At 38.6% G+C, this 26,209-nt stretch overlaps 1 protein-coding gene and 1 long non-coding RNA gene across 3 annotated transcripts in view; one reads left to right on the forward strand and one right to left on the reverse strand.

Annotated features, from left to right (window-relative positions):
* Nucleotides 1-795: 795 nt before the first annotated feature.
* LOC110088245 (uncharacterized) lies at nt 796-21,517 on the reverse strand. Its single transcript, XR_002302062.3, has 2 exons — nt 21,383-21,517; nt 796-21,278 (listed from the first exon to the last, which is right to left on the reverse strand). It is a non-coding gene; the product is annotated as an uncharacterized LOC110088245 (long non-coding RNA).
* SAMTOR (S-adenosylmethionine sensor upstream of mTORC1) overlaps nt 21,217-26,209 on the forward strand; it is a 29,084-nt gene continuing 24,091 nt past the window's right edge. For both annotated transcript variants that reach the window (XM_020810446.3, XM_020810444.3), the window contains exon 1: nt 21,217-25,503. Coding sequence is in view for 1 of the 2 variants with exons in the window: in XM_020810444.3 (XP_020666103.1) it covers nt 25,461-25,503 (43 nt within the window). In the remaining variant the exon portion in view is untranslated. The remainder of the gene's footprint in view (nt 25,504-26,209) is intronic.

A 26,209-nucleotide genomic window follows, 5' to 3' on the forward strand; every position in this document is an offset into this window, starting at 1 on the left:
TCATTAGACAGCAGATGCTGTGGTTCAGGAAAAGGGGGGTGCATTATTGTTGACTAGAGCAGTGCATGCCACATAGGCTGTTCCATGCTCACCTGCTGCCCACAAATACAAGGGCAGGAGGATAACCATGTCAGTCTGTTGCAAAACCAACAAGTAGCTCAGTGACACCTTAAAGGCTAGTACACTTGGCATAAACTTTTGCAGATTTGCAATTCACTTCATCAGATGCTGATGTGTTACCTGATTAGACTCATATTTATACATATGTTGATCTGGGAGCAGGATGTTAAACAGATATGTACAAAAACATTGATGATTATCTTTACAGAGGCTGTTGAACAAATTATAATTGGGAGATGACAAGGGCATCATAGCATGAACAAGCAGACTCATACATATATTTTGGTTAAAAGTCTTGGTCTAATCCAAGTATAAGACATAGAATTTAATCGCTAGCTGAAGTCTTGTGTGTTTTGGATTGTATTCACAAGGCCAAAAGTAACAGAATTCATCATCATTATGTCATCATGATCTTAGAACAGCAGAGCTGGAGGGATGCTATGGATCATGAAGTCCAGCCCGTCAATGAGGTACGGTGTGGAATTGAACTTCCAACCTCTGGCTCCTCAGCCAGATATCTAAACTATTGAGCTATCCAGCAGTTATTTACAGGCAGGGACAATTGCCTATAGAGTGGCCATTAAATAAAAGGTGGTTAACAGTGCAGACATCCTTGCAATACTGTTACTGGTATGCTCTACCAAATCATTTCCACCTTATGGTGACTGTAATAGGGTGTTTTTAGGTATGTGAGGTGTTCAAGATGTGGCTTTACCATTGCAACCCCAAAAGGGGTTTTCATGGTGGAATAGGAATTTGAACTCAGGTCTCCTGAGTACAATCCAATTACACAAAACTGACTCTTACCACAGTACACCACACTCACTTTAAATAAATTTATTCTTCTACACAGAGAGTGGCCTGCTTGTGCTATGTAAAGGGGCATTTCTTTAATTTTGTCAGATACAGGGGTATCATTCCCAGTATTGGCATAAGATTCGGTTCCCAGAAAAGTTGTCTTCTGTATGTGAAATAAGGAGTATTTATTGCCTCAAAGAGAAAAAAAAGACCTGGGGCAGCTCTCTACTGGTTTAGTATAACATGAATTTTCTTGTCTTGATCATAGTCATTATAACAAGCAAACCTACCTGGCACAACATCAGAATAACAGCCAGCTGCATGTCTCATTTCAGGTACTTTTATGCCATCTTGGTAAGAATTGTTCATGATAACAGAAGCAGCCAATGCACAAAAGAAGCATCCAGTTGTCCATTACATAATTCTCCTTTGCTGTTTACTGTTCTCTTAAAAGGAACATAGGATGATATTTCAACCAAGGATTTTTAGCAGTATGTCCATAACTTTCATCCCTTTTAGTGCTAGCAGTGACCAAAGAAGAAAATAAAGTCATCGTCTTGAACCCGGAGCCTACTGCCCTAAATTATGGAAATGTCATTTCTCTACATTAGCAATAGAACATTTATACTGTATTCATGTGACTCCCTCTGGTGGTTAATTGAACATTTCAAAATGCAAGACTAGGCCTGTGAGTTGTGTTGTTGTGTATTGTGTTCAGCAATCATGACACTTCTTTGCATGTTTTTTTAAATACGTTGATGTAAAAGACTCTGTTAAAATGTAATAAAAATTTGGCAATTAATTAAATAGGAGATCTTTGCACAATCTGAACCTTTTTGCTGGCAAAAACATGTTCTCAACTCTGACATTAGAGATCAGAGCCTTGAGTTCAGGGGGCTGGGGAACACCAGAAGATCATTCTAAACTGTTTTGCCAAAAATGGATAAAGTGGTTACATTTTCAAATGTTCCAGTTGATAATGATTTCAAATTCAGTCTTTCATCCCAGTTCAGAAAAGAAAGCAGCAATAAGAAGGTATACGATTTGGTTCTTTACAGTTGGGTCTTGCTTGAGAATCTGTATGTGATGGCTTGACTGTCTTAATATTTAAAATCCAGATTGGTTCTATTTTTAAACAAAGTAAAGAGTATGAGATACTTGAATAGACATAAGATGATCAAATATTCAGTTTGCAGTAGTATTTTCACCACCCTTGAGATACAATCAGGATTGCCTATCTTTGGCACTCAGATTAATTGAATTATCATTTTTATGTTATGTTATGTGCCAACAAGACACAGCTGACTTACAGTGACCTTAATAAAATTTTCAAAATAAGTGACCTATTTAAGGAATGGTTTTGCACATGTGCAAAAGTGTTTCTGTGGTCAAGAGGGGAATTGAACCCAGGTTTCCTCAATCTTTGTCTATCACTCTACACACAACATTACATTGGCTCTTAACTAGTTGTATATATATCCCAACTTCCCTCTGTTAAACTCGAGATACAATACATGGTTGTCCCCCACTACTTTGTTCTCAAAAAAAGCCTTGTGAAGTAGGTTAGGCTAAGGGACTATGACCAGCCCAAGATCAATGACCAAGTGAGGATTTGAAAACAGGTCCTCTAAGTAATAGCCCAGCATGACAATGAAGATAAATCATTTATTTATACTAACATAGTTGTCAAGTTATGTATCTTGCCTGGCCAGACCATGCACTAACAATTTCGAAGCTGAAACTCATGTGAAAAAGTCCAGCCTATCAACAATCATATCATATTCCCCACTATCAAATATATTGCCTTGTGTATTTTGACACTCCAGAACAAAATACAACTTGGTCTTTCATAGAGAGGGAGGAGTCTTAGAGAAAGGATGTTAAGTCTTATATTTACCTGTATTTAATTCTGTCTCCAGGTTTGCTACTTGAGTAGAAGATGACACTGGCCAACTGGGATATAAAGGAAAATGGGGCAACCTGGTTTCTATATCCAGTAAATCATTTACATACAGCTCAGGCTTACTTATTGTTACCCAGAGTTGAGTTTCATTGGGTTTAATGGGATTTATCCCAGATAAGCCTGTATATAGGACCATAGACAAAAATGTCATGTTGAAAAAGAGCACTTCTCATGAACACTTCACAGCATCACCCACCTGAGATTCTGTAATGTATTCTTGTGAAAAGTAATTAAGTTTCAAGGCTGGATAACAAAAACCCAACCAATAGTTCAATATCAGCAGAGAAATTTATTGCAAACTATTTGCCTTAAATATCTAGCTTTGACAGAATGTATAGGAAAGAATGTCTGGGATTTTTATTTTGCCACTAATGCTAACTCTGCAAGCACAGACTTGTTCGAAACGAAAATTAATGAACAGTCTATTGACTAGGTGTGGACTGCATGCTTTTTCTGGGACAGTCTTGTTACATCTTTAGGATCCAAAGATATATCTACGCTACAGTAGTTTGAGCTCATGTTAACCGCTGTGATTCTCTCCCATGGAACTCTTATTTCAAATTCTCTGTTACATTCTGGGTGACTACACCAGAGCACTCTAGCAATACATTGCACCTCAGTGAACCAGCCATCTCAAAGATCCAATAGGATGGTCCCATGCAATCAAGATGGGATAAAACTGTTGTAACTCCAAAGGATTAGATGTAGGTTTGAGTCATATTTAGAATAGACCTACTGAAATTAGCTGGACCTCGGGGTTGACTTAAGGTACTATTTTACATCTCATTAGTTTCAGTGGCTCTGCTCCAACTATGACTGACCCCAAGTCCAGCTGAAAGTATTCATCTCTTGCTTATCTAAGAGAAATTTCTACATAAAAAGGAACACACTACCTTTACTCAAGAAGCCATTCCAAAACCAGCTCCTTTTCATTTATTGGAAGCAAGGTTGTAAGGTAGCCATAGATAAAAAATCATGCTATCTCTCAGAATCTGCCTGATCTCTGGGTAGCCATGATTCCTTTCTCAATATCTAATTGCTGTTATTGTCAAACATAGTATATATTAAAACTTTTGGAGAAAAAGAAAATGTCTATCAAAAATTCAACTGCATGTTTTTCTATGACACTAGAGCGGGTATCAGACATTTCATAGATTTGTTTATATTGTCCATATTCTTAAGGACACAGATACTGTCTTGGTTATTTGTGTAAGAATGCAATTCTTTATTGGATTCCTCACTTCCTGTGAATAGATGGGGTGGTTTTTTATATATCTGTTTCCTTGCTTTTTCCTTTGTAGATCCAACATACTCTTCAGTTTCTACTCATTTGTATTACAAGACACCCATATTTATGTGTGCAGCAGCTGACTGGTCTGTGTTGTTGTGATTATTGTGTAATAATAAGAATAATAGCCACCACCAATAATGAAATGATTTAACAGTGACAACCACTGAGCTCTATTTCCCCCATGATTTGTAAAAACACTACCTTCCATGGTCAAAATGGAACGAATCCTAAAAAAATGCATCCATGTGTCAGAAATGTGAACTCACCACATTCACCTTTCCCCTTCCAAAAGCACTGCTGATCACTCTTACACCATCTTTCTTGAGAATGTGAGATGTCATCTCTGCATTTACTCTAATAATATATATTCATCCTCCCTCATTTTCGACTCCTGTGTGATTTAATGTATTCTATGTTTCTTTGATGCACTTGCAAATCCACCCTAGAAACATATTTCCTTTGAAGTTCCGCTTTAGGTGGGTGTTCAGCAGACAATTATTCTTATGTGCCACTGTAATGGCTGCTTTTGATAAGGGCATCTTAAACTTTACGATGGCCGTAAAGTGTATTAGTCCCTTTTAATATTGTCCTGCTTAACACATCAAAGTGGTGTTTGCCAGGTTTTCTTCATGAAGAGAGATTTCAGAGCGGGCCTTATAGACATCAAATGGCTCGCATACTAGCTTATGGATGTTTTCACATCCCAGTATGGTTTCCCCAAATATCCAATTACATGCCAAGCAGCATTCATGAAATGCCCTTTAGAAAGAAATTTGATAAGACTATTTCAAAACGCGGTGACAGGGCTCTCTGGGCATATTCATTTATTTGTTCACTGCATTTTTACCTACCTCTCCTCCAAGGAATCAGCCCAGGACACCTGGTTCTCTGCCCTCCCATTTCATCTTCACAACAGTCCTGTCGGTGTTTGAAGCCAAGAGACTGCCAAGGAACCCAAGAAGCCCAATAAACTTTGTAACCAAGAGACCGTCTCTCTCTAGGAGAGGTCATCACTCTGGCTACCACAGCACTCTGGCTACACTATTTGCTTTATTTGTAACATTCCTGCTGTACCTTTCTAGTAAAACATAGCCCACAAGACAGGTAACAGACCTCAACAAAAGCAGATAGAAACACATCTAAAACAGATTAGATGATAACACTGTTCATGTTTAAATAATCAGAATCCTGTTGGGGGTTTGTGCTGCTGTAGATAGAATTGATTAAATAGTGAATTGTCAAGTCGCTCTTCCTGTTCTTTGTCACATGCCAGTTGTGCAACATGGCCTGCAGCAAAGAACGTGAACAGCCTCTTGTCAATTAGTGGCAATTTGCCAACATGATTTACACAATTACACTACCCTGTTTCCCTGAAAATAAGACCTAACCTGAAAATAAGCCCTAGTATGATTTTTCAGGATGCTCGTAATATAAGTCCTACCCCCAAAATAAGCCCCAGGTAAGTGAAACCCAGCCCTCCACCATTGTGCAGCATTGTGCAGCAACCAGAAGAAGATGGCATGATTGTAAAATAAAACAGTCCCCTGAAAATAAGTCCTAATGCGTGTTTTTTTGGAGCAAAAATTAATATAAGACCCTCTCTTACTTTTGGGGAAACACAGTAACACTAGGGAAAATGCCAAGCAGGATTCTAGCCAATAACTATACCACATATCTAGTACTCAACTTGCATGTTATTCTGGATGAAGCTGCTTGTGATGTACTACTGCGCCTCATGGCGCAATGGTTAAATCGCTGTACTGCAGCTAAAACTGTGCTCACAACTTGGGGTTCAAATCCCAGGTAGCCGGCTCAAGGTTGACTCAGCCTTCTATCCTTCCGAGGTCGGTAAAATGAGTACCCAGCTCGCTGGGGGGGCAATGTGTAGCTTGCATAATTAAATTGTAAACCGCCCAGAGAGTGCTTGAAGCGCTATGGGGCGGTATATAAGCAGCACGCTTTGCTTTGCTTTTGCTTTGCTTTTCTCTGAGCTATCTGTCAATCTACCTTCTCTTCAGAAGAGGATTCATAAATGGGACACCCCAAAGGCCCTGTTTTGCATTCACTCTAACAGCATTTTTAATGATAAAACTTTTTTATTTGCAACCTCATCTGCTGTTTGTGTGACTGGGAGGGTCTTTTCTGGGCCTTTCCAGTGACTGTCTATCCAGTACTAACCAAACATTCCTTCCACTCTTTGAATTGAAAGTGTCCTGTCTCTCTCCTAGAGTGTTTCTTTCCCTCTCTTTCATTGGTTTGTGTCAGTTGTGGTTTCCTTCTGATCTGTTCAGCTGTTTGCTAAGTATGTGTGCAATAAAGTAGGTTACACAAGTATGTAATTTCAAGCAACTGCAAGTAAATAATTTTTTAATTCTTTCTCCTACAAATGCCTCAAAGTGAGTTATTGAGATTTTAAGTGCCAGTTAATGAGAAAGGAGTGGACTATTTGGGTAGTGGACTACTTGTAGCTATTATTGTTGGTGCATCTCTGTATTTCTGCTGGAGTGTATAGCAAAATAAATGTTACCAGAAATTCAAAACGTTGCAACAAAAACCATGTAAACCCTCTGAAAAAAACCACAGGATGAGTCAGCCACCCAGTTGTCCAGAAACCCAATAGGTGGCCTGCCTGAAAGAGTGTGTTCCAGGCATGTGGCCTGCCATCATTGTTTCTGTTTCTCACACTACATGAAATGAGTACATATGCACAATAACAACATTAGCTAGTCCTAAAGTGCAGAACAGCTATTCATGTGGTATTGTGACATGTAAGGCTACGTCTTGGATCAAAAATACCAGATCTGTGGAGCTTTTAACCTAACATTAATCTTTAACTTTTCTTTATATAAAAGGTTACATGCATTACTGCAGGAGTTGTTATCACTGTAATTTGTTCCTTTCTATGTGCTTCAGTTATGAACCATCTATGGTGACTATCAGCGGATTCTTCTGATATGAAATACAAAAATTAAAGGTTACATTCTGAGTAGTTTTAAAGAAAGCGCTCATGTTTTCTTTCTGCTGAGCTGCCTGCAAAAAATTATGCGATGCCACTTCAAGACTGTTCTGTGACTGGAAATGCGTAACAGCCAACATATACTTTAAACCTTTAAAGGTAAGGGAGCCATTTAAAGGGGCATTTTGAAGGAGTAAATGGAAGATAAGAAGGTATTACAGTATATCTTTTTTTCCCCTATCACATTTCAACTAACAATTGTGCCCTTTAAATTTGACTTTTAGACACTACCTTTTGGGTTACAGTTACATGTAACATTCACTTTGGCCCTTGACCCCACCTGAAATACAAAGTTGGATAACATTTGTATTCTCGAAGGCTTTCACGGCCAGGATCTGATGGCTGTTGTGGCTTTCTCAGGCTCTTTGGCTGTGTTTTGAAGGTTGTTCTTCCTAATGTTTCGCCAGTCTCTGTGGCCGGCATCTTCAGAGGACAGGAGTCAGAACTCTGTCTGTGGTCTGGTGCAGTTTGTTTGGATAGTTAAGTATTTATAGCTGTGGGGTCAGCTTTCGTCCTTTCCAGGAGATGGGTGATTGTGGTGCTCAGCGTGTTTTTGTGGGTGTATTGTTGTGATAAGAGGGAGAGATTATCTGACCAGCTAACAACACCCATCAATCACAGTGACAGATAATCTCTCCCTCTTATCACAACAATACTCCCACAACAAAATACATGTTGATCACCACAATCACCTATCTTCTGAAAAGGACAAAAGCTGATCCCACAGCTATAAATATTCAACTATCCAAACAAACTGCACCAGAGCACAGACAGAGTTCTGACTCCTGTCCTCTGAAGATGCCCGGCCACAGAGACTGGCGAAAGGTTAGGAAGAACAACCTTCAGAACACGGCCAAAGAGCCCAAAAAACCCACAACAACCATTGTATAACATTTTTGCCAGGTTATTTAGAAAGATTACCAAGAAGATACACATGCACTTTGAACACTTCACATGTTTTGTCTAGATTAGTGGTTCCCAACCTTGGGTAACCCAGGTGTTCTTGGACTGCAATTCCCAGAAGCCTTCACCATCAGTTGTGCTGGCTTGGGTTTCTGGGAGTCCCAGTCCAAGCATACCTGGGTTACCCAAAGCTGGGAACTACTAGTCTAGATGCTAAGTGTTACTAATATTATTAAATATGGAGCTGTTGTTGTTTTTCCTCTTTTGCTACTACAGTTCTCATAATCTCACAGCGACTCAATGCTGCCTTCTGGATTCTGAAGGCTAAGATTAATGTTTTTATTTCTCTGTGTTATTATGTATAAATCTTTACTCAGGATATTTGGGGAAGACAGTATATATTTCTGTATTTAAATGTATGTACATACATTCCTTCAAATTAACTGTTGGTTTTTCATAAATATATCCTATTTAATTAACAATGTGTGTTTTCAATTCCTACATGGGAAGCTGTCCAAGAGTGTCTAATTTTAGCATGATCTGATTTTTCGCTGGTTGCCGTTCCAAACACCTGGGGCCAGCCACACGAGTAAATTAGATTCTACAAAAATGTGTAGTAATGAAGCTCAAGTGATGGCTCCCCAAAGGGGAACTAAAACTATATTTAGCTACCCTCCCCCCTTTGTGGCTCATATGTTATCTAGCAGCCTATTAAAATATATTATACAAAATGGATAAGAAAGATCCTAAGCAGAAATCTGAAAGCTAAAAACACATAGCTCTTTGATAAAGGGCAAAAGGTTTGATTCTGGATAGATAGCATCGGGATACATATTCACTGTAGTTCATGGTGGGATCACTTTTGGAACAAGACAGCTGAAAGCATATCAGTGGAAGTCCTTGTTGTCACTCTGTCTTGATTTGCAAATAATTACTGCAAAGACCCGCTTCTTGGATACATACCTTTATGTCATGAAGGGGTTGAGTGAATCAGAAGGCTAGATTCTGTTCTGACTCTTGACTCATAATATGGTCAACCAAGGGCAGACTGATCAAAGCTGAGACAACAGACTTCAACACATATATCTTCCTCAGAAATTAACAGGTACATGAGCAGAAGATAATTGATAGGTCTGCTGGTGGTAGAGAAATTCCTAAAAGCAAGCTATTGGGCAGCAGCATTAATGAAAGGTGACACTGGCATAGCATCTTTTACTGACAACAGCAGTGGTACTCAAGCTAATTTTGTTAGTATCATTCAAAAGGTAGCAGTGGTAAATTACTTCTCAATATTTATACCTGAGACAACAAAATATGAGATAGTGCTGGAAATTAAGACTCCAAAGTTAGAAGCCACTCCATTGGCTACTAGGAAAGGGCAAAGGATAAATATGAATAAAAGTTTCACTAACAAAGCAACAGAGTTAAAACGGAAAGAACAGTCCAGTATTGAGCAATACATGGAATTGAAACATGGATGTGAACAGTATGAAACAGAGTAAGCTCAAAATTATAAAATAAGAAATTGAATGGTTAAACAATGTGATACTTGGGATGAAGAGACTGGAATAGGATATTATCCATCAGAGAATTATGCAGTGTTTTATTCTGGAAATAGCAAACTCATTATTTGTGTGACTTTAATAGTGAAGTAAGAGGTAGCACAAGCAGTTAGGGACTATAACGTTTAATATTTATGGAAAACCTCCTGGACAGTTGTATAAAAGCTTTCTATTTCTTTCTTTTCTTCAGTGCTTGCAGTAGGAACATAGATTTCAATTACGTTTATGTTGACAGGTTTTGCATAAAGTCTGATTGATATTAAGCAGTCAGATTTTGTTATAGCCCGACTGCATGTCCTATGTTTTACCTCACAATTACAGCCACGCCATATCTCCTTGAGTCTGTTGTTTCCAGACTAAAACACTTTGTGACTGAAAATGACCTGTTCCATTTCATGTTAGTTTGTGCATACAGCTTTGATCATTACACCTACTAGGAATCTAAGCACACTGTGGAGCTTAGCTTCCTGGCAATATTGCTCTCAGCTCCCTGAAATTCTCAAATCCCCTCACCACTTTAATATTAGCATCCATGAAGGCATCAACACTCTATTATAACTGCAAAATCACTCTTCTGCTCTTAGGATCCAAGCAGCAATATCTTTAATTTTATCCCAATAATTTTCAAAGCAGACACCTAAATATAAGGAGTGAACGTCGTTATGTGCCATCCCCTTGCTTCTGATTTATGACAACCCTATGGAGTGACTTCCTTTATGGAATCCGTCCACCTCATTTTAGATCTTCCTCTTTTTCTTCTGCCTCCAGATTTTCCTAACATTATTGTCCTTCTCAGTGAATCTTGTCTTCTCATGATGTGCCACAGTGTGACAGCCTTTGTTTTGTCATTTCTGCCTCTAGAGAGAACTCAGTGTTGAATGCATCTAGAACCCGCTTGTTTGTCTTTCTAATGATTCAGGGTATCCACAGAAGTCTCCTCCAACACTATATTTCAGGTGAATTAGTTTTTTCCCTGTCAGTTTTCTTCACTGCCCAGCTTTCACATTAATACATAATAAGTGAAAATACAATCATGTTGATGATCTTAGCATTTCTTTCCAGTGACGCATCTTTCCTAATTTCTTCATTGTTGCCCTTCCGAATCCCAGTCTTCTTCTGACTGGGAAAATGTTTCATGCATACATTTGAAAGCATGGATATGTTATGGGTACATTTGTCAGGAATTCAGAGATCAGCTGTGCTCTCTTTCACGAGTGCAGATGACTGCAAAGCTGATTTTACTGCCACATGTCAAGTAGCCTTGCTTGGATATATGAACTGACAGGATTGCTTTAAAACCATGGTGGGCAGATTTCAGGATTGTCATATCTACTTTTTAAAAATGGAGCTCTCAGATTCCCCCATCGGATGCGAGGCAGAAAAGACATACACTCAGAATTAAAGAATTCTGAAACCAACCTAAATGTTTCTTTTATACTCACAGAAATGTGGCCACACTAAATAGTTTAACAGGATTATCACACAGTGCTTTCTTGTGAGGAAAGTGGAAGGGATAAGCACTTTCTTGTGAGGAAAGTAGAGGGGGAAAGCAGGAATCATCAAAGCGATTCATCAAAGCGATTCCTGTTTTCCCCTTCCACTTTCTTCCAAATAAATTGGAGGGGGAAAGCACTTTCCCCGCTAGAAAGTGGAGAGGGAAAGCAGAAATCAAAGTGCTTTGATGATTCCTGCTTTCCCCCACTTTCCCTGCAAGAAAGCACTTTCTTGCGAGGAAAGTGCTTTCCCCCTCCACTTTCCTCACAAGAAAGCATTTGGTGGGGCCACTGTAAGATAAAGGAAGATGGACTAGATGGACCCTTGGCCTGATCTAGCAGGGCTTTTCTTATGTTCTTACTTTTTAGAACTTCCTAGGCTTTGTGCAGATTCCACAGACACCTGTTGTTCATTCATTATATTTATATTCTCCACCAAACCCACCTTCTGCCAACTACTATCAGAACGAAGGTAAAGAAAGAAAGCTAAATTCATGCTCCTGGAATCTACAATATTAGATACTAAGATCTTCCAATGGGTTTTGTATAATACACATAACAAGGTGCTTTTATTTTTGCTTTCTTCTGTACTATTAATCTCAAAGGCACTAGAAATACAGCCAATATTTAAATATGTGGAAGAAATGCTCTCTCTTCTCTCTCTCTCTTCAGTGCTTTAAGAAGCCCTGAGGACAGAGGCAAATTAATCAGAAATAGAGGATGATGAGAATAGGTAACAAGGGACTGCCTCTTCATTTCTGTGTGCAGAAGCAATTAATGTGCCCAGAATGCCTATTAATTGGAGCATATTTTTATTGCTACAAGAGCACAGCTACATACACCATCCTGACTTCAGTGCCTGAGCTGCTGCTACTTTATTATTGTATAATGTAATAAATGTAGTATAATAGTAGTTGAGAGATGGGTTTAACAGCATGGAAGCTTGTCATATATTTGAGCTAACAGATCTTGGCTTAAAACTAAAAGAAACAAGCACAGCCAGTCAAGATGCTAGAAGCATATAACCTTCAAGTTTCTCCTGAAATTTCAGGTATTCCTGCAGCAATTATTCTCATCTTAGAGGCGAGAAGGTTAAAGAAATTATTTTTCTTCTACCTAAAGAGTTCTGCCAGCAGGGCCAACCCTACTCTTGGGCAGAGTGAAGCAGTTGCTTCATAAAAGAGCAGGAGGTTATTGGTTGTGCTCTGCCTGGGCCACAATTATATAAACTACTGTCTGGCAGATAAGATTGACCTAAGACATTTTTCTGTCTGAAACCAAGCAACAAATGGGCTGCATAATTAAACTCCAAGTTAAATAAATTTATCATGCCTTTATTAATTCTGTTATGGCATGTCTAATCAGTGAAACGTGGTCCAAATTCTGTCTCATTTGTATTTTATCAAACTTTTCTCAAATACTAATCAGAAAGATATATGGTAGCAGTTGCAGTGACTTCATTTTGTACTATAGATGCTTAATACTGTGAGATGACATTTCATTTTCAACACAACAGCTAACAGCAGGCTTTTATGCATGTCTGCTCAGCAATAAGACCTATTATGTTCACTGAGATTTACACTTAGAGTGCATGTATATATGGCGGGAATTATGATTTAAAAGCAAATGATTGAAATCCATTGGTTCATTAAGTTTCATAAGGCTGCCAGCAATTAAAAAGGCTGCATTTTTATGAACATGTCAGTTATTCAAAATTGCTTAGAATGTTACTGTGATTAATAACCAGCAGAAAGGGGCTATATAAATTAAAATAACTGGATACCACCATTATGAGTACCATGTCAGTTATCGGTCACATCAGCACCTGCTCATCGATGGAGTGGAAAATGTGTTGTGTTCTTGGACTCTAAGAATCTCTAGGAGGGTTTTTTTTTTTAAAAAAAATTATTATTTGAACATTTTCACCTAGAGAAATAGCCCTATGTTCATCAATAGCACTAGGCTGTATCGTAAGGATCCTGATGAGGTTTTCCAGGCCAGCAGCTTCCCATTCCCTGAGATTTCAGGGATGTCAATGAAATGAGATTTCAGGGAATGTGAAGCTGCTGGGCTGGAAAAAGCTGAGGAGTCAACAGCTGGGCCCTTGTGATATCATAGAGGCCAGGACACAGGTTTGCAGACATATCTTCAGGGATGGAAAGTGGGCTCCATGGGCAGATCTCCCCTGCCCCCCTCTTTTGCAGCATCTGATGGAGAGACTGTGCTATTTACTTATTTAAACTATTTTTAGCTGCCTTTCTCCTTAAAAAGGACCCAAGGCAGCTTACATCATTAAAATGCAATATTTAAAGCTAATACAAAAGGATCAAATGAACACCATAATAAAAACCTAAGTAGCACCAAAACACATTCAAAGCAGTAAGGTACAATGATCCCTTTTAAAACCGCATTTAGGCAGCCAGTCACTCAGGGACAGTCTGCCTGAAGAGAAAGGTCTTTGCCTGCTTGTGGAAAGACAGGAAAGATGGCTTAGTGAGGTCCTATGTGACATGGAGGTAATATCCTATGACCTCTATGTTGGTCCCTTCCTGTGAAATAAGTGCAAGATCATGTTCCATTATTGTCTGGGTGTTTTTTTTTTACACATACACAATGTTTTAAGGAAGCAGAGACCATACAGCTGCAGCCACATCAGAGGGGCAAGGCAAGGCCCATGTTGATGACAGGTGAAACAAAGAGAATATGTGAAGACTACAGAAAGAGACTTTTGGAGTTGGATTGAATGAAATGAAGTATTTCATATTCCATTTGAAAAATAATTACCAACCCAGCAGAGCATAGGGATAGGCTGTTGTTTATCTGTTTCAAACAAGCAATGCTAAGCAGCATGGAGACCCACACAAAAAAAGAGAGTGGTTTCCACCCTTTCTGTTCCATAGAGCCTGCAAAAGTTGCTTTTATGAACTACAAATTCCAGAAGTCACCAGCCAGGATGGCTATTGATGATGCTGGACGGAGAGGCGGTGGTTTTGGAATTTGTAGTTTAATGAAGTTATTTTTCCAAGTTCTGTCCTTACCATCTTACAGTGCCCCCATATTCTCAACAATTGTAAATACCTGAGTTGATACTATTATTTGAAAAAAAAAAGAAAAAAAGGCTAGCCAACAGTGGTGACAGTAGATTTTTCATTTGGAGAGGATCTGTTAGAGCTGCCATAGCCACCATGTTCTACAATTAAAACCACAAAACACTGTCAATGCAAATTCATGTCTGCTGAGAGGTATCCCCACTAAGTTCAGTGAAACTTATTCCTCTCATATATATTTGGTGTTTTTTGGGGGAAGGGGCAGAAGATTTCATTTATTAGCAGACTAGCTGTCATGGCTTTTCCTGTAGGCATTTAAACCCACTTTTGTTAATATGTACTCTGGAGACTAGCTAGAGGCTTATATTTAAGTAAAATGACCACTAAAATTTGTTTACAAAGTATGTTGATAGGAAAGCCTGATTCCTACCTAATAGCTGACTGTATGCTTATATCTGGAACACATAGTTCAAAGGGGAGAGGTGGTAACATCTTGAAAAGAAAGTGAAGATTAACTCAGCCACAGGTAAACCCTTTCCTCTATTTGGCGCAATGGGAAGGGAAAGAAACAGCCAATAAAAAGGACAGATACAAACTGCTCTATTCCCAAATGTCTGTATTGGACATTTGTGACAGATAGTTACAAAGAGATGATGCTTTCAAAAGAATCTTCCAACAACCTCAGGGTAAGTCTGTTGCAGCTAAACGCTCACTGCACTCAGTAAGACTTATTTCTGTGCAGAAATGCATTGGACTACACTGTGTTTATCTGGAACAAAGCCCTAACTATAAAACAGATTCACATTTCCTCATACTTTCTTCCTTCTCAAGCCCTGTGAATGGACTACACATAGCGTAGGTTTCTTTTCCTCCATTCTCTTTGCTGGAATTCATGTTCCCCACAGCTATTACAGTTTATTAGGGAAGGCTTCTGTACCATACAGTACACTGCACATACGTCAAAATAATTTTCAGTTTAAACTGCAGTTCCCATAGGTCAACTGCAAGCATTTGCTTATTACACTTTCTATAAAAGGAGAGAGCAAGTATACACTGAGGCTATATCGTTATGCTGCTCAGTTGGTTTGATGGAACTGTTTATACAGTGTTCTTCACTGTACACTGCACAACATATAAACAATGGCTGGATAATATATTGCCTAATATAGACAGAACAACTGTTTCCACAGCAATGACATTGTGCACGTACCGATTATAAAAAGCCATCGAACCATTCACAGGTTAGGTTTATAAAGGCAGATGCAGAGCTTCTAATAATATATATTGGGATTCCCCATGCATCTGTATTTCAGCATTAGTCACCAACAAGTATTTTACTCCAATGGGGGGAATCCAAGGGAATATTATCCCATCGGGCCATTCTGAAATGAATGGCAATTGTTCAAAGTCATGCTGTTTACAATGTTGGCAGTGAAGATGCAACATCACTAGTACAACAAGCCACAGCTTTTTGGAACAGGACCTCCCATTCATTTGGAAAGAACATTTTCAGAAGAGAATTTTTTGGTCTGTTGAGTGGTAACTTCCCATGACATCCCATCTAATCTACACCATAATGCATGATCCAGAATAAATATGCATAAGACTGCTAATGCATGCAGTTTTGATTTGCTCAATAGGAATGGAGATGTTATCGTTCATTTCCTTGTTTACCAGTTTTGCTGTTATGTTTGCAAGCAAGAATTGTGGAACATTCAGGCTTGCAAGAAAAACTGTTTGCTGAACCCTTCATTTGTGTGCTGCAGATGGTGCAGACTTTTATACTGCATTTTGTTTATAGAGGATAATTTGGGAGATCAAAAAAAAAGGGTGAACTGCAATTAACATGACCTGCAGGCATGGCTAAAAAGCATGGGAATGACTCAAATAACATCATTTGGTACTCTTGCTTCCTCACTTAAATAGCTTCTTTCTTTTCAAAAAGCTTTTATACCTGAAGGGAATGAGTACCAAGAGATGACATCAGCTACAAAAGCAGCTGCAAAACCAACTGGATTCCCTTCCCCGGGGTACATGTAGTAGCAAAATAGCTAAATCTAAGTTTCAAGATGTATTTTTATTTCCTCCTAGGGATTTTCCATATGTATTTGCAAAATCACTTACTCTGAAAATTACTTTTATTTCTAACAGAACAAAAAGTAGACTGCATTTCTAAGAATAGGATTTTCAAATTACTGTTGCAAATGAACCACCCAAGATTTTTGATCCTTTCCAATGCTACAGATCCCATTCTGTGGCATGTGTACCTTACACCCTTCCTGCATCAGATACAATGCAAATACACTAGCTGTCCTGAACCATCTGCAAACAGCAATAGCAATGTAACATCACCATTTTGGCCACAGAACCTATATCATTCAAGGCTACATAAAGAATCAGTCTCATTAAGGGTGACGGAGTGATAGGTCTCATCTACGCTAGAAACATATATCAATTTTATAGCCATTTAGCTACCATGCAGTGTTTCAAAAGAGCTAGCAAACTGTACTTTAGTGACGTTGCTGAGAATTCCCTCAGGGCCAAAGTATACTTTTCAGATAGCCAGTGATTAGAAGATGAAATTTATTCTGGGAGCCTTTTGGGACTGAGCAATCATACTTACCTCTTGATGACCAATCATAAAACAAAGTAAGCTGATTTTCAAGTTATGCTGGGTATAAATAGGTCCTGCTGTAACCATCAGACATTGTCACTGCATAGGAGTGCAATGATGTTATTGTGCAGCAGAACAAAAACATTCCACAAGGCAGTTAAAAAGTTGGGGATAGCCTCCCCAAATTGCAACTTTAAAACTGGACTTCAAATCAGCACAAAATTTGGTACATATGTATCAGAGAAACTGTTCTTGGTCTGTGCTAAATTTGGGAAAGTTTGGGCAAAAGATTTTCATGATATGATTTTTAAGTAATAAATCAATTTTATGTCCCCATGCAGAAATGATTGACCTTAAACATTCCCAGATTTAAAACAGATAAAATAAATTGAAAATACCAATCTTACTTATCTTAAAGAGAATTCTTTGGTCCTACCTGCTTTATTTTATTTGGAAGGAATCCAGGCTACTGGGTCTGAGATATTGATCCTCAAAAAAGGCCTTTCAAAAGGGTAAACCTGACTATTATAATCCAAGCACGCATAGACTTACCAGCAAGAGCGTTCCAAAGTAGATACATTATTGTAGCTTCATGGACTGGGAAGGGAGGTGTTAAAGAGGGCAATAAAATGTCAGAGAAACAGTCAAACGACAGGTTCTCTTTGAAAGCCAAAATAATAGGTTTGCTTTAAAAAAGTAAGTAAGTAAGTAATGGAGTGTCAGGCCTGCAGAAAAGAACATTTTGCCATGTATCTCAAGGTAATTCATATTTTAACAGAGGGACTGTAGCCACATTCAAGTTGTTCTTGCTTGTGTCCTCTCCCAGCAACAATAGTACAAATCATGTGCTCATCTTCTGGGATCATCTAGCACTGGGTAATTCTAAATGAAGGAAGTTTCTGTTGGAATTTGTGTGTAGTGTACTATATGCATACTTAAACATACACTTCTAGAAGCCAGGAAATACAATCCTTCAATAAACTTCCCATTTATTAATGTAGAATATTGTGCTTCTGCATCCTGGATTCAAAATGCCAGGAGATGGCTTAATATTGATGCACAACATCATGCTATTGTTGCCAGCAGGAGAAAGGATGCCAAGCTTTACACAGCAAAGGGCAGCCTGAGTGTTGACAACACCAACAACAGAATGCAGCCACACGCAGCCCCCGAGTTCTTTCGGTGTGGCCCTTCAACCTGCTTGTTTCCTACTATCACCCTCAAGGCATGTTCCCTACTCTGAATTCTGCCCCTCATGCACAGTTAATGTTATGCTCAAACGCTGCCCCTGGAAACACATTCTAGGTTCAGACATCTTCCACCACACACTAGTCCAACAAGAGGGCAAGGTTAGAAAACCACAACTTCTACTCCGTAATTGCCACTCAGAATTGCCCACTTGAGTAGCAGGCATAGAAAGAGCCTTTAGTAGCAGGCGTAGAATAAGCCTTCAAAAGGTAGAATGATTAATAAGCAGAATTCATCATCAGTAAATAACCACAGTAAAAAAGAAAGCTATTCAATTATTGCCTACCTGGTTTTTTTATTACTATGCACAGAGAGAGGTGACCAGTTGTTCCCCTCTTCATTGCTTTCTCCATATACAGAGAAATATTTTTGAAGCAGATAAACTCTTGCTCATCTGTGGGCTCTACAGGTAAGCAAAAACATTGAAAAAGGTAAGCATGGAATTAATGACTGGGTTACCTAAAACCAGGCAGATAAAAATTGAATAGTGTGCAATGGATAGAGTAACAGACTGGGACTCTTGAGAACAGAGTTTGAATCTCAATTCAGCATAGAAACTAATGAGGTGGGGGGGGTGAGGGATGCTACTCAAGCCATTCCTTAATAGCTCTTATCTTTAAAGCCCTATTAGGGTTGCTGTAAGTCCATTCTGACTTGACAGCATGTAACACATGCAAGGTTGCAAAAAGAAACAAGAAAAAAAACACAGACACAACCATTAGTTTCTATGGTAAGGTTAGGCATCTTTGGTGGGTTTTGAGGCTAAATATTGGTCCCTATACCCTACTGTAAGCTGCACCAACCTCAGAAATAGATTTTGGGCCATTTAAAAAAACACACAGATGAGCACTTCCCGTTTCATTTTTGGAAGTTGGGCATGTTGGACACTATGGGACCACCCCAGGATCTCCAGTGCTAAAACTGCCACTATTGGAGGCCTTGAGGAGTAGATGTAGGACTTTTAAAGGACAATCAAACAGGTACTTACATAATAGCTATGATGGGGGGAGGTGTCCTCAACTGGCCTTGGGACTCTTAAAAGGCTGGAATTTGCCCACCTCTGTTCTATGGGGAAGAGAATGTGGACTCTTCTCATAAATCACCACTAGATGAACTGTACAATTTAAGACAGTATAGGACTATAAACAGAAGGAGGCCAGTAAAAATGTTTGCAATTTTAGAGAAAACAAATTTATTAAAATCATTCTTCATGTCTCTTCTGTCTCTTTTTCTCCTAATATATTCTCCAACCCTCAGTGCACACAGTGCTATTGCACTTTCATTACTTTGTGTTTCATTATTCTGTTATTGTTTCTATTTCAAAATTTCTGGGCTTTCACAAAAATTAAAATTAAGCAGAAATATCAACAATTTCTGTTGTTCACCGGACCAGCCATTCGCAACCCTTTTTTGGCCATGGTCATAAACATAATATGAATGAAATATAGTCCAAATCAGGATTGTATAGGTTAGATAACAAACCTTATAAAGCCCCTGTTGAGAATGGCTGCATTACAGAGTGTGCAAGCAGCAAAATCTATCCGTTCTACAACATCAAATCTAAGGTCCCTCCTAACGCCAACTTGATCTTTCCATTACAGTACTTAGCTCCACAAATCATTTTTGCAAGCTACAGATGTGCAAAATGTGTACCTCATAAGTTGAACTAGCAGACAAGTTGAAATTAGAAAATGCTACTGTCAATCACTTTATTACTTGGAAGAAACTGAGCCAGTAGACTGGTAAAAAGGAGCACAAAAATCTGCAAAATAAACAAAGGCAAGCCAATGAAGTGGCTGTTAAAGACGACCCAAAGTGCCAGACTTTTAATAGAAACACATCCAATTCATGAGGAAAGTAAGAACAGATGATTCAAGAGTTTTGATGATGGAAAAATGTCAGCTGTTTTAAATATTTATACTCCACTTTGAAAAATTCCAGAAACAGGCTGATTTTCCACTGTCTTCTAACATCAGGTGGTGTCATCAGCATAGTGATGTTGTTCTAGCCAAAACCTCTGGATGACCTCACCAAAGTGTTTCTTGCTTGACTGAATATCCTGGGCCACAATAAGGATCTCTTGCAAGACTGCCAGGTCTCAGGGAATTGCTAAGTTTCTCCAGGCAGAAAGACAGTTCTCTGAGCAATCCATGCTGAAGGTGGAAAGAGTCCATTTTACTGCTGCTACCGCTGCTCCAAACATGCAAGTAATCCCTTGCATTGTACACTGTTAATGTGTTGCACTGACCTTACACCCAGGGCAGAGAATAAAGAGAAATATACTGTATTTTCTTCAATTGTGTCTTGGAAATATTTACAGAAATGTTAAAAAGAATAGAAGCGGCAACTTTGATAAGAGAATGGCATAAAAGCTGAGAATGCCTGTAAAAATCTCTTTAAATGACCTTCAAAAGAAAGTTTTGAAAATAACTAGACACTGTTATTCACTATGCCTAAAAAAAAGCTTTGCAACTGTTGCATTCTATTTGGTATAACTTTGTTACTACCAATCATATAACTTGTTGCCAAAAGTAAACTGAAGGACTGTACTGTACAGTATTTACATTGTCCAAAAAGGAACTAGCTGCAGGTAACTACAGTACTTGTAGCAGTTACTTCACAGAGCTGTTTGACTCCCAATCTTTGTCCTGCTAAATCAATATCATACTGCTTTCACTCAGTGTTTACCCCTTGGAGTTTTTATATTCACCAGTCCTCAGGTTTCAACACATGGCACCATTCTGTGCATTCTATGGTGCCACTGTAACATGGCACCACAGAATGCACAGTTTGCCATTTCACTCATAGTTTAGGCTTGTTTTGAACTGCTGGTAAACATTTATAGGGCAGTTTTGAATTTTCTTTATATTTTCAGGACTGGCCCTCTTGTTAGGTAGACTGAGATAGTTACCTCTGGTGGCACATGTTGCAAAAAATCGTAGTAAGCTGTTAGGAGGAGAAAATTATGGGTCACATGACCTGACCTGCACCCCTTTAGCTAACCTGCTATTTCTAGGTGGAGTGAAGAATGCCTTCCCATCTCCTGTGCAGAGGAAAGATTCAACCACCAACTCAGCTAATTTTTCTATGTGGGATAGAAGAGGGTGCCTTCTTGTTCTTTGCCTTCATATCTGGATGATTTATATACCTCTTTCCTTCATATATTTCCTTACATTTCTTCAACATCTGTGGTTTCAAAATGAATGAATAATGTTTTAAAGATCTGCAGTGAGAAAAAATAGTACATATGATTTGCATAGTATATGATTATGAATCATTGGTTTGGTTTATGGACTTCATTTGCATAGGGTTTCCATCGTGTGTTACCTGTTGAAGCTTATCCAAATTGCATGAACATTCATTAATCTCGATCTATCTTTTCAATATTGTCAGCCACTTTCGATTAGTCCTCCATACATCTGCCATCCTGTCATTTCTTGACATCAGTGGACTCCTCTCAGCATACTTCACCTGAACTGACTAGTAAGCAAGATTATACATAGCAAGTGCTGACAGAATAATGAATCTGTGCAAAAGACATAGAACATTGTGAGTGGCATCAGAACAGAAGAGCCAGTTGGACCAGCTGGGGTGTTTTGACAATACTTGCTAGATTAAAAAAGCAAAAACAGAATCAAATTCCTATGCCTGCCAAAGGTCAACAACGAAAAAAGCTCATGCTGAAAATCAGTAATAGCTTGTCACAGACATGAATCATAAAAAGAGAAAGAAAAACAGTAGTCAACAAGATACTTAGGCACAGAAGGAAAAACAGAATTGGGGAGGAGCATTGTTGAGACAAGATTAATTCTCTCAAATGCTTAGTAAACACTGACATTATTCTGCAGAGGCAAAATGGTTTGCTAATACACAATATATGCTAGTGCACCGGGATCATCCTTGTTGACCATAGTGGGCATGTGGGTATGACCTAGAGAATTAATTAATGACTCAACTGTTCCTGAGACTGACTCAGCAAAAAGTTTTCCACAGCAATATATAAGTCTCCTGAAACAAATGGAAACACCCAGTATGAATGGGATACTTCATACAAAATGCTGAGGATCCCATTGTGTGCATGAAAGGTTCAAAACAGTTTCCAGGACAGTGGTTGCTTTTAAAATTAACTATTAAAGTAAAATAAACTTAAATGAACAAACACTTATATTTGCTTTCTAGATATTTATCAGTGTTTCCTGGACTCATATTGATGTTTTCATCTCTCAACAAGGCTGGAACCCACAACAAAATGTACAGTATATGTATTCAGATAACCAGTCTTGCAAAATGTATCCTAGAGAAAGGTTGCACCAGTTGCAGTAATAAGTTTTATAATCAGTCAAATGGGAGATTGGGCAAAATTTAACAACTCTTGGGTTGAGAACGTACATACTTAGTAGAAGTAGCCTTCCACAGCTTCCTTTGAAACCACAGGCATCACTCATGTGCCAAAGAGAAGTGAGTAATTCTAATTCACAAGTCAATTGGACAATCTTCCTGTGGCAGATGGAATCTGCCAGCATTGTTATGTGTGGCAACAATTACATGTGAAGGCTCTTATTACATCTACTACAAACACTGAAATTTTCCTGACGTCTCTATGCCAAACGTCTTTGGAACTTTTTTTCCCAACTAAGAGAATTTCAGAAGGTTTTGCCATGCTGTAAAGGATTGGAGTGTATTTTAGAAAAAGATATGGGCTCCAATGGGAAGATTTAAGCACTGAGAATTTGTTTCTGAAGAAAGATCATGAAATGGGCAAAATCACTGCAAGGCATACCAGGAGCTCAAGGCTCAGCAAATACAAACTGTGGAAATACTTGGAAAATAATTTTGTAAACAATGGATTTATGAATCATATGAACTGTCAAAAACTGTATTGTGGCTGATTACATTTTTTTTATTGTACTACAATGACTGTAAAGAAGTTGTAAGAGCCTTTATCATAGAAAGCTTAAGTGGTGTATTAAGTAAAGTCAGAGCACATATATCCATCTGCAATGTGAACAGTGAAAAAAACAAATACAGTATTAAGGAAACACACGAATATGAAATTAGAAAGCAAATAATAGTATAGTTATACAGCAAGTTTTCCATATTTGTAAATTTCCTTTCTGTGCTCTCTGTATTCTGTAAGCATTGTTACATGTGGCAACAATTACACATGGAGGCTCCTATTACACCTACTACAAATGCTGATATTTTTCCTGATGCTAAACATCTTCTAAACTCTTTCATGATAGCTATTCTCACTGACAAGCACTCCTTGTCTCCTTCCTCTGCTCTCTTACCTGATTCTACATACCTTGATGGAAGAATCTAAAGTATGAAAATTAGATCTCACCTCTTCTGGGATCTTTTCTGTATTCACAAATGGGAAAAGAACCAAAAATCCCAGAGGAAGCAAACAAAGTGGATATATTCAAAATACCATCTGTTGCTACTAGGAAAGTCTGAAAGCCTGCAAGCGATTTTCTTCACAATGTGAGTGGCCATAGTATATCACTTACAGTTCTTACACGTCCCCTTATAGGACTATACATAAAATATATATCATTAGCCAGGAAGAGCTCTATTTTGTGCCATTATATAGATGCAATAGTGGTGAAGTAAACTTTGCAACTTGAGGTAAGCTTCAAAACGGCCTTGTGTAAAGCTGTTATTATGTGCTATCAAGTCTGAACTGACTTCTGGCAACCTTAGTAGGGCCTTCAAGGTAAAAGAAATTCTAAAGGAATGGCTTTACCAATTCTGCACCCCCAGTAAGTTTCCATGGCCAAGCAGGAAACTGAACCCACATCTCCCGGGTCCTAAGCCATTATACCACACTGAGTATACCCCTGTGTAACATACAATGGTACATTGTTCTACTGTAAAGACTGAGGCTGAGGCTGCAGTTCTGAATTCATTTGGCTAGGAACACACCCTGATGAACTCAACATCCCTTCCTTTTTGGGAACAGGTTGTTGAATTATTATTTTCTCCCATATCAGTCTTTGATGAAGGTCCCTTTTCAATCTCACCATAACTGGAGATTGCTTTCTAAACAGCAGTGCCCAACTTCTCAAATATCCTCTCCAAAGCAGGCTAACTTGAGTCTTTTTAATCCTTCTAACAACAGAAAACTTCAGACAAATATTTTGCATCTAAACAGATTCATTGCTGAAGGATTTTTTTAACTGTTATTTCTTTTTAGTGTGAAATTTTATCAACATTTAATGTTTTGATTGAGATGTTGTTTTCATCTGTATTTATTATTATGTTAGCCATCTTGAAAACCATCTCTGACCAAACAAAGGTATGAATGAATTACAACGTGAAATAATAATAATGCCTCATCTAAGGCCACCTAGCAAGTTAAGGATGCTTCAGTTGTGTCCCACTAGATGTTACTGGACTGTGACTCCTACCCCTAGAAGGATACTCAGTTAGTGAGGGATGCTGGGACCTGAAGTTTAATAATATCTGGAGGGCTATATATCCGAATTGCTGAAGCTAAAAGAAGAGTTGAGATTTCATAACCAGGAGTTTCCTAGCTTATAACTCAATCTTTTAGCCAGACTATAAACATGCAACAATAAAGACATAAGATCCCAGCTTCAGAAAATATAATTGTGCATAAATATACTTGCCTGAATTAATTGTAAGTCCCAATAGAGTAAATCCATTAAAATGAATATGACATGTTAATCATCCCTTATGCAAGTCCCATTGACTTCAATGGGTCTAGTGTAATTGGCACTAATTAATAGATTTATCCCACTAAGTTAGTCCTTAAACATCAGTCTAAAATTCCTATCCATACAGATCTGAGATTAATTATCCTGTTGGATGTTTAGACAAGACAGCAACATTCAAACAGACAAAAGTAAAACATCTAATTCAAATTAACTGTAAAACTACCTCTCATAATCTGAATTATTTTTATTTTTCCTAACAAGACTGCACTTTTAAAACCTGCTAGATAAGCAAGATATTTAACAAGTGAGTTGCTTAAGTTTCACTGGATTTTCTGCTAATCATGCAGCTGTGAAGGATTAACAGTCCTTCTAGCAAAAAATGACAAATTCAACACCTATGATGGCTACAAGCTTATCTTTTAAGAAGAAATACATGCAACAGAGCATAAGGGAGAGGAAAGGGAGGGGAAAGCTTTACAATAGTAGTACTGTAGATTAATTTCTGCAGAACACTTGCCTCTAAATTCCCGTCACCCGCCAAGGACTCCACATTGTCTAACCTTTTAGCTTTCAGGACCAGCCCGCCAACTGGATAAATGGGCCAACAGGCCCAGGTGTCATATTTGAGAGCTGCTGTACAGCCAAGTGCACTGGGTATGAAGGCTGCACTGACTACTTAGAGAAAGCAAACTTCAGTCTTGCCAGCTCTTTTTCAACTGAACAAAATGAGAAGGCCAGACACTGGTTCAGGAGGAGATAACAGAAGAGGTAAGTTTCATTGCATTTTGACCAATTCCACAGCTTACTTTAAGGCTCTCAGAATAGCTTATAATAAAGGGACAACGCTTTCAAGAAGACTGATTTTTATCATAGCAGAAAGTGGAGTTAAAAATGGATCTTTAGTCACAAAATAAAACCACATACAGTATATGTAAGGTATGGGCCAGCAAAACATTTTAAAATCATATTAAAGCAGGCATAAACATTACAATTTAAAAGCCAGTATGAAAGTTATTTATTCAGACTATCATCCCTTTATTTTAAATTCCTGTGACCCGTTCCATTTCCCTGAGGGATCCAGTCCTGCTTTTATTTGTTGCCAGCAGTCGCTCGCCACTCTCGTTTCCCAGGGAGCTTTGTACAGCTGCCCTCCTTATTTCCAATTGACAGACCTGGGCGTCGTTTTAGATTACGTATGAATGGATGTGGGGGGGGGGGGGAAAGACCATGGTGGAGGCAGGGAAATTCCCTGCTCTTACTCTCCTTGTTTCAGGAATTCACCTTTCTTTCCTGCTTACACAAACCTTGCCGCTTTTCCTTCACAAGGATATTTGGTTTTGCCCAACACAAAGATAAAGGTGACGGGGGGGGGGGGGGGGCGAGAGGCAGGAGCAGCCGCAGGCAGGTTTTTTTTAAATGTGGGGGCTCGAAAGACTACGTTTCCCAGCAAGCCACGGGCGCGGCAGTGCGTCAC

Source organism: Pogona vitticeps, chromosome 5, assembly GCF_051106095.1.
Source record: "Pogona vitticeps strain Pit_001003342236 chromosome 5, PviZW2.1, whole genome shotgun sequence".
In the NCBI taxonomy this organism is placed as follows: domain Eukaryota; kingdom Metazoa; phylum Chordata; class Lepidosauria; order Squamata; family Agamidae; genus Pogona; species Pogona vitticeps.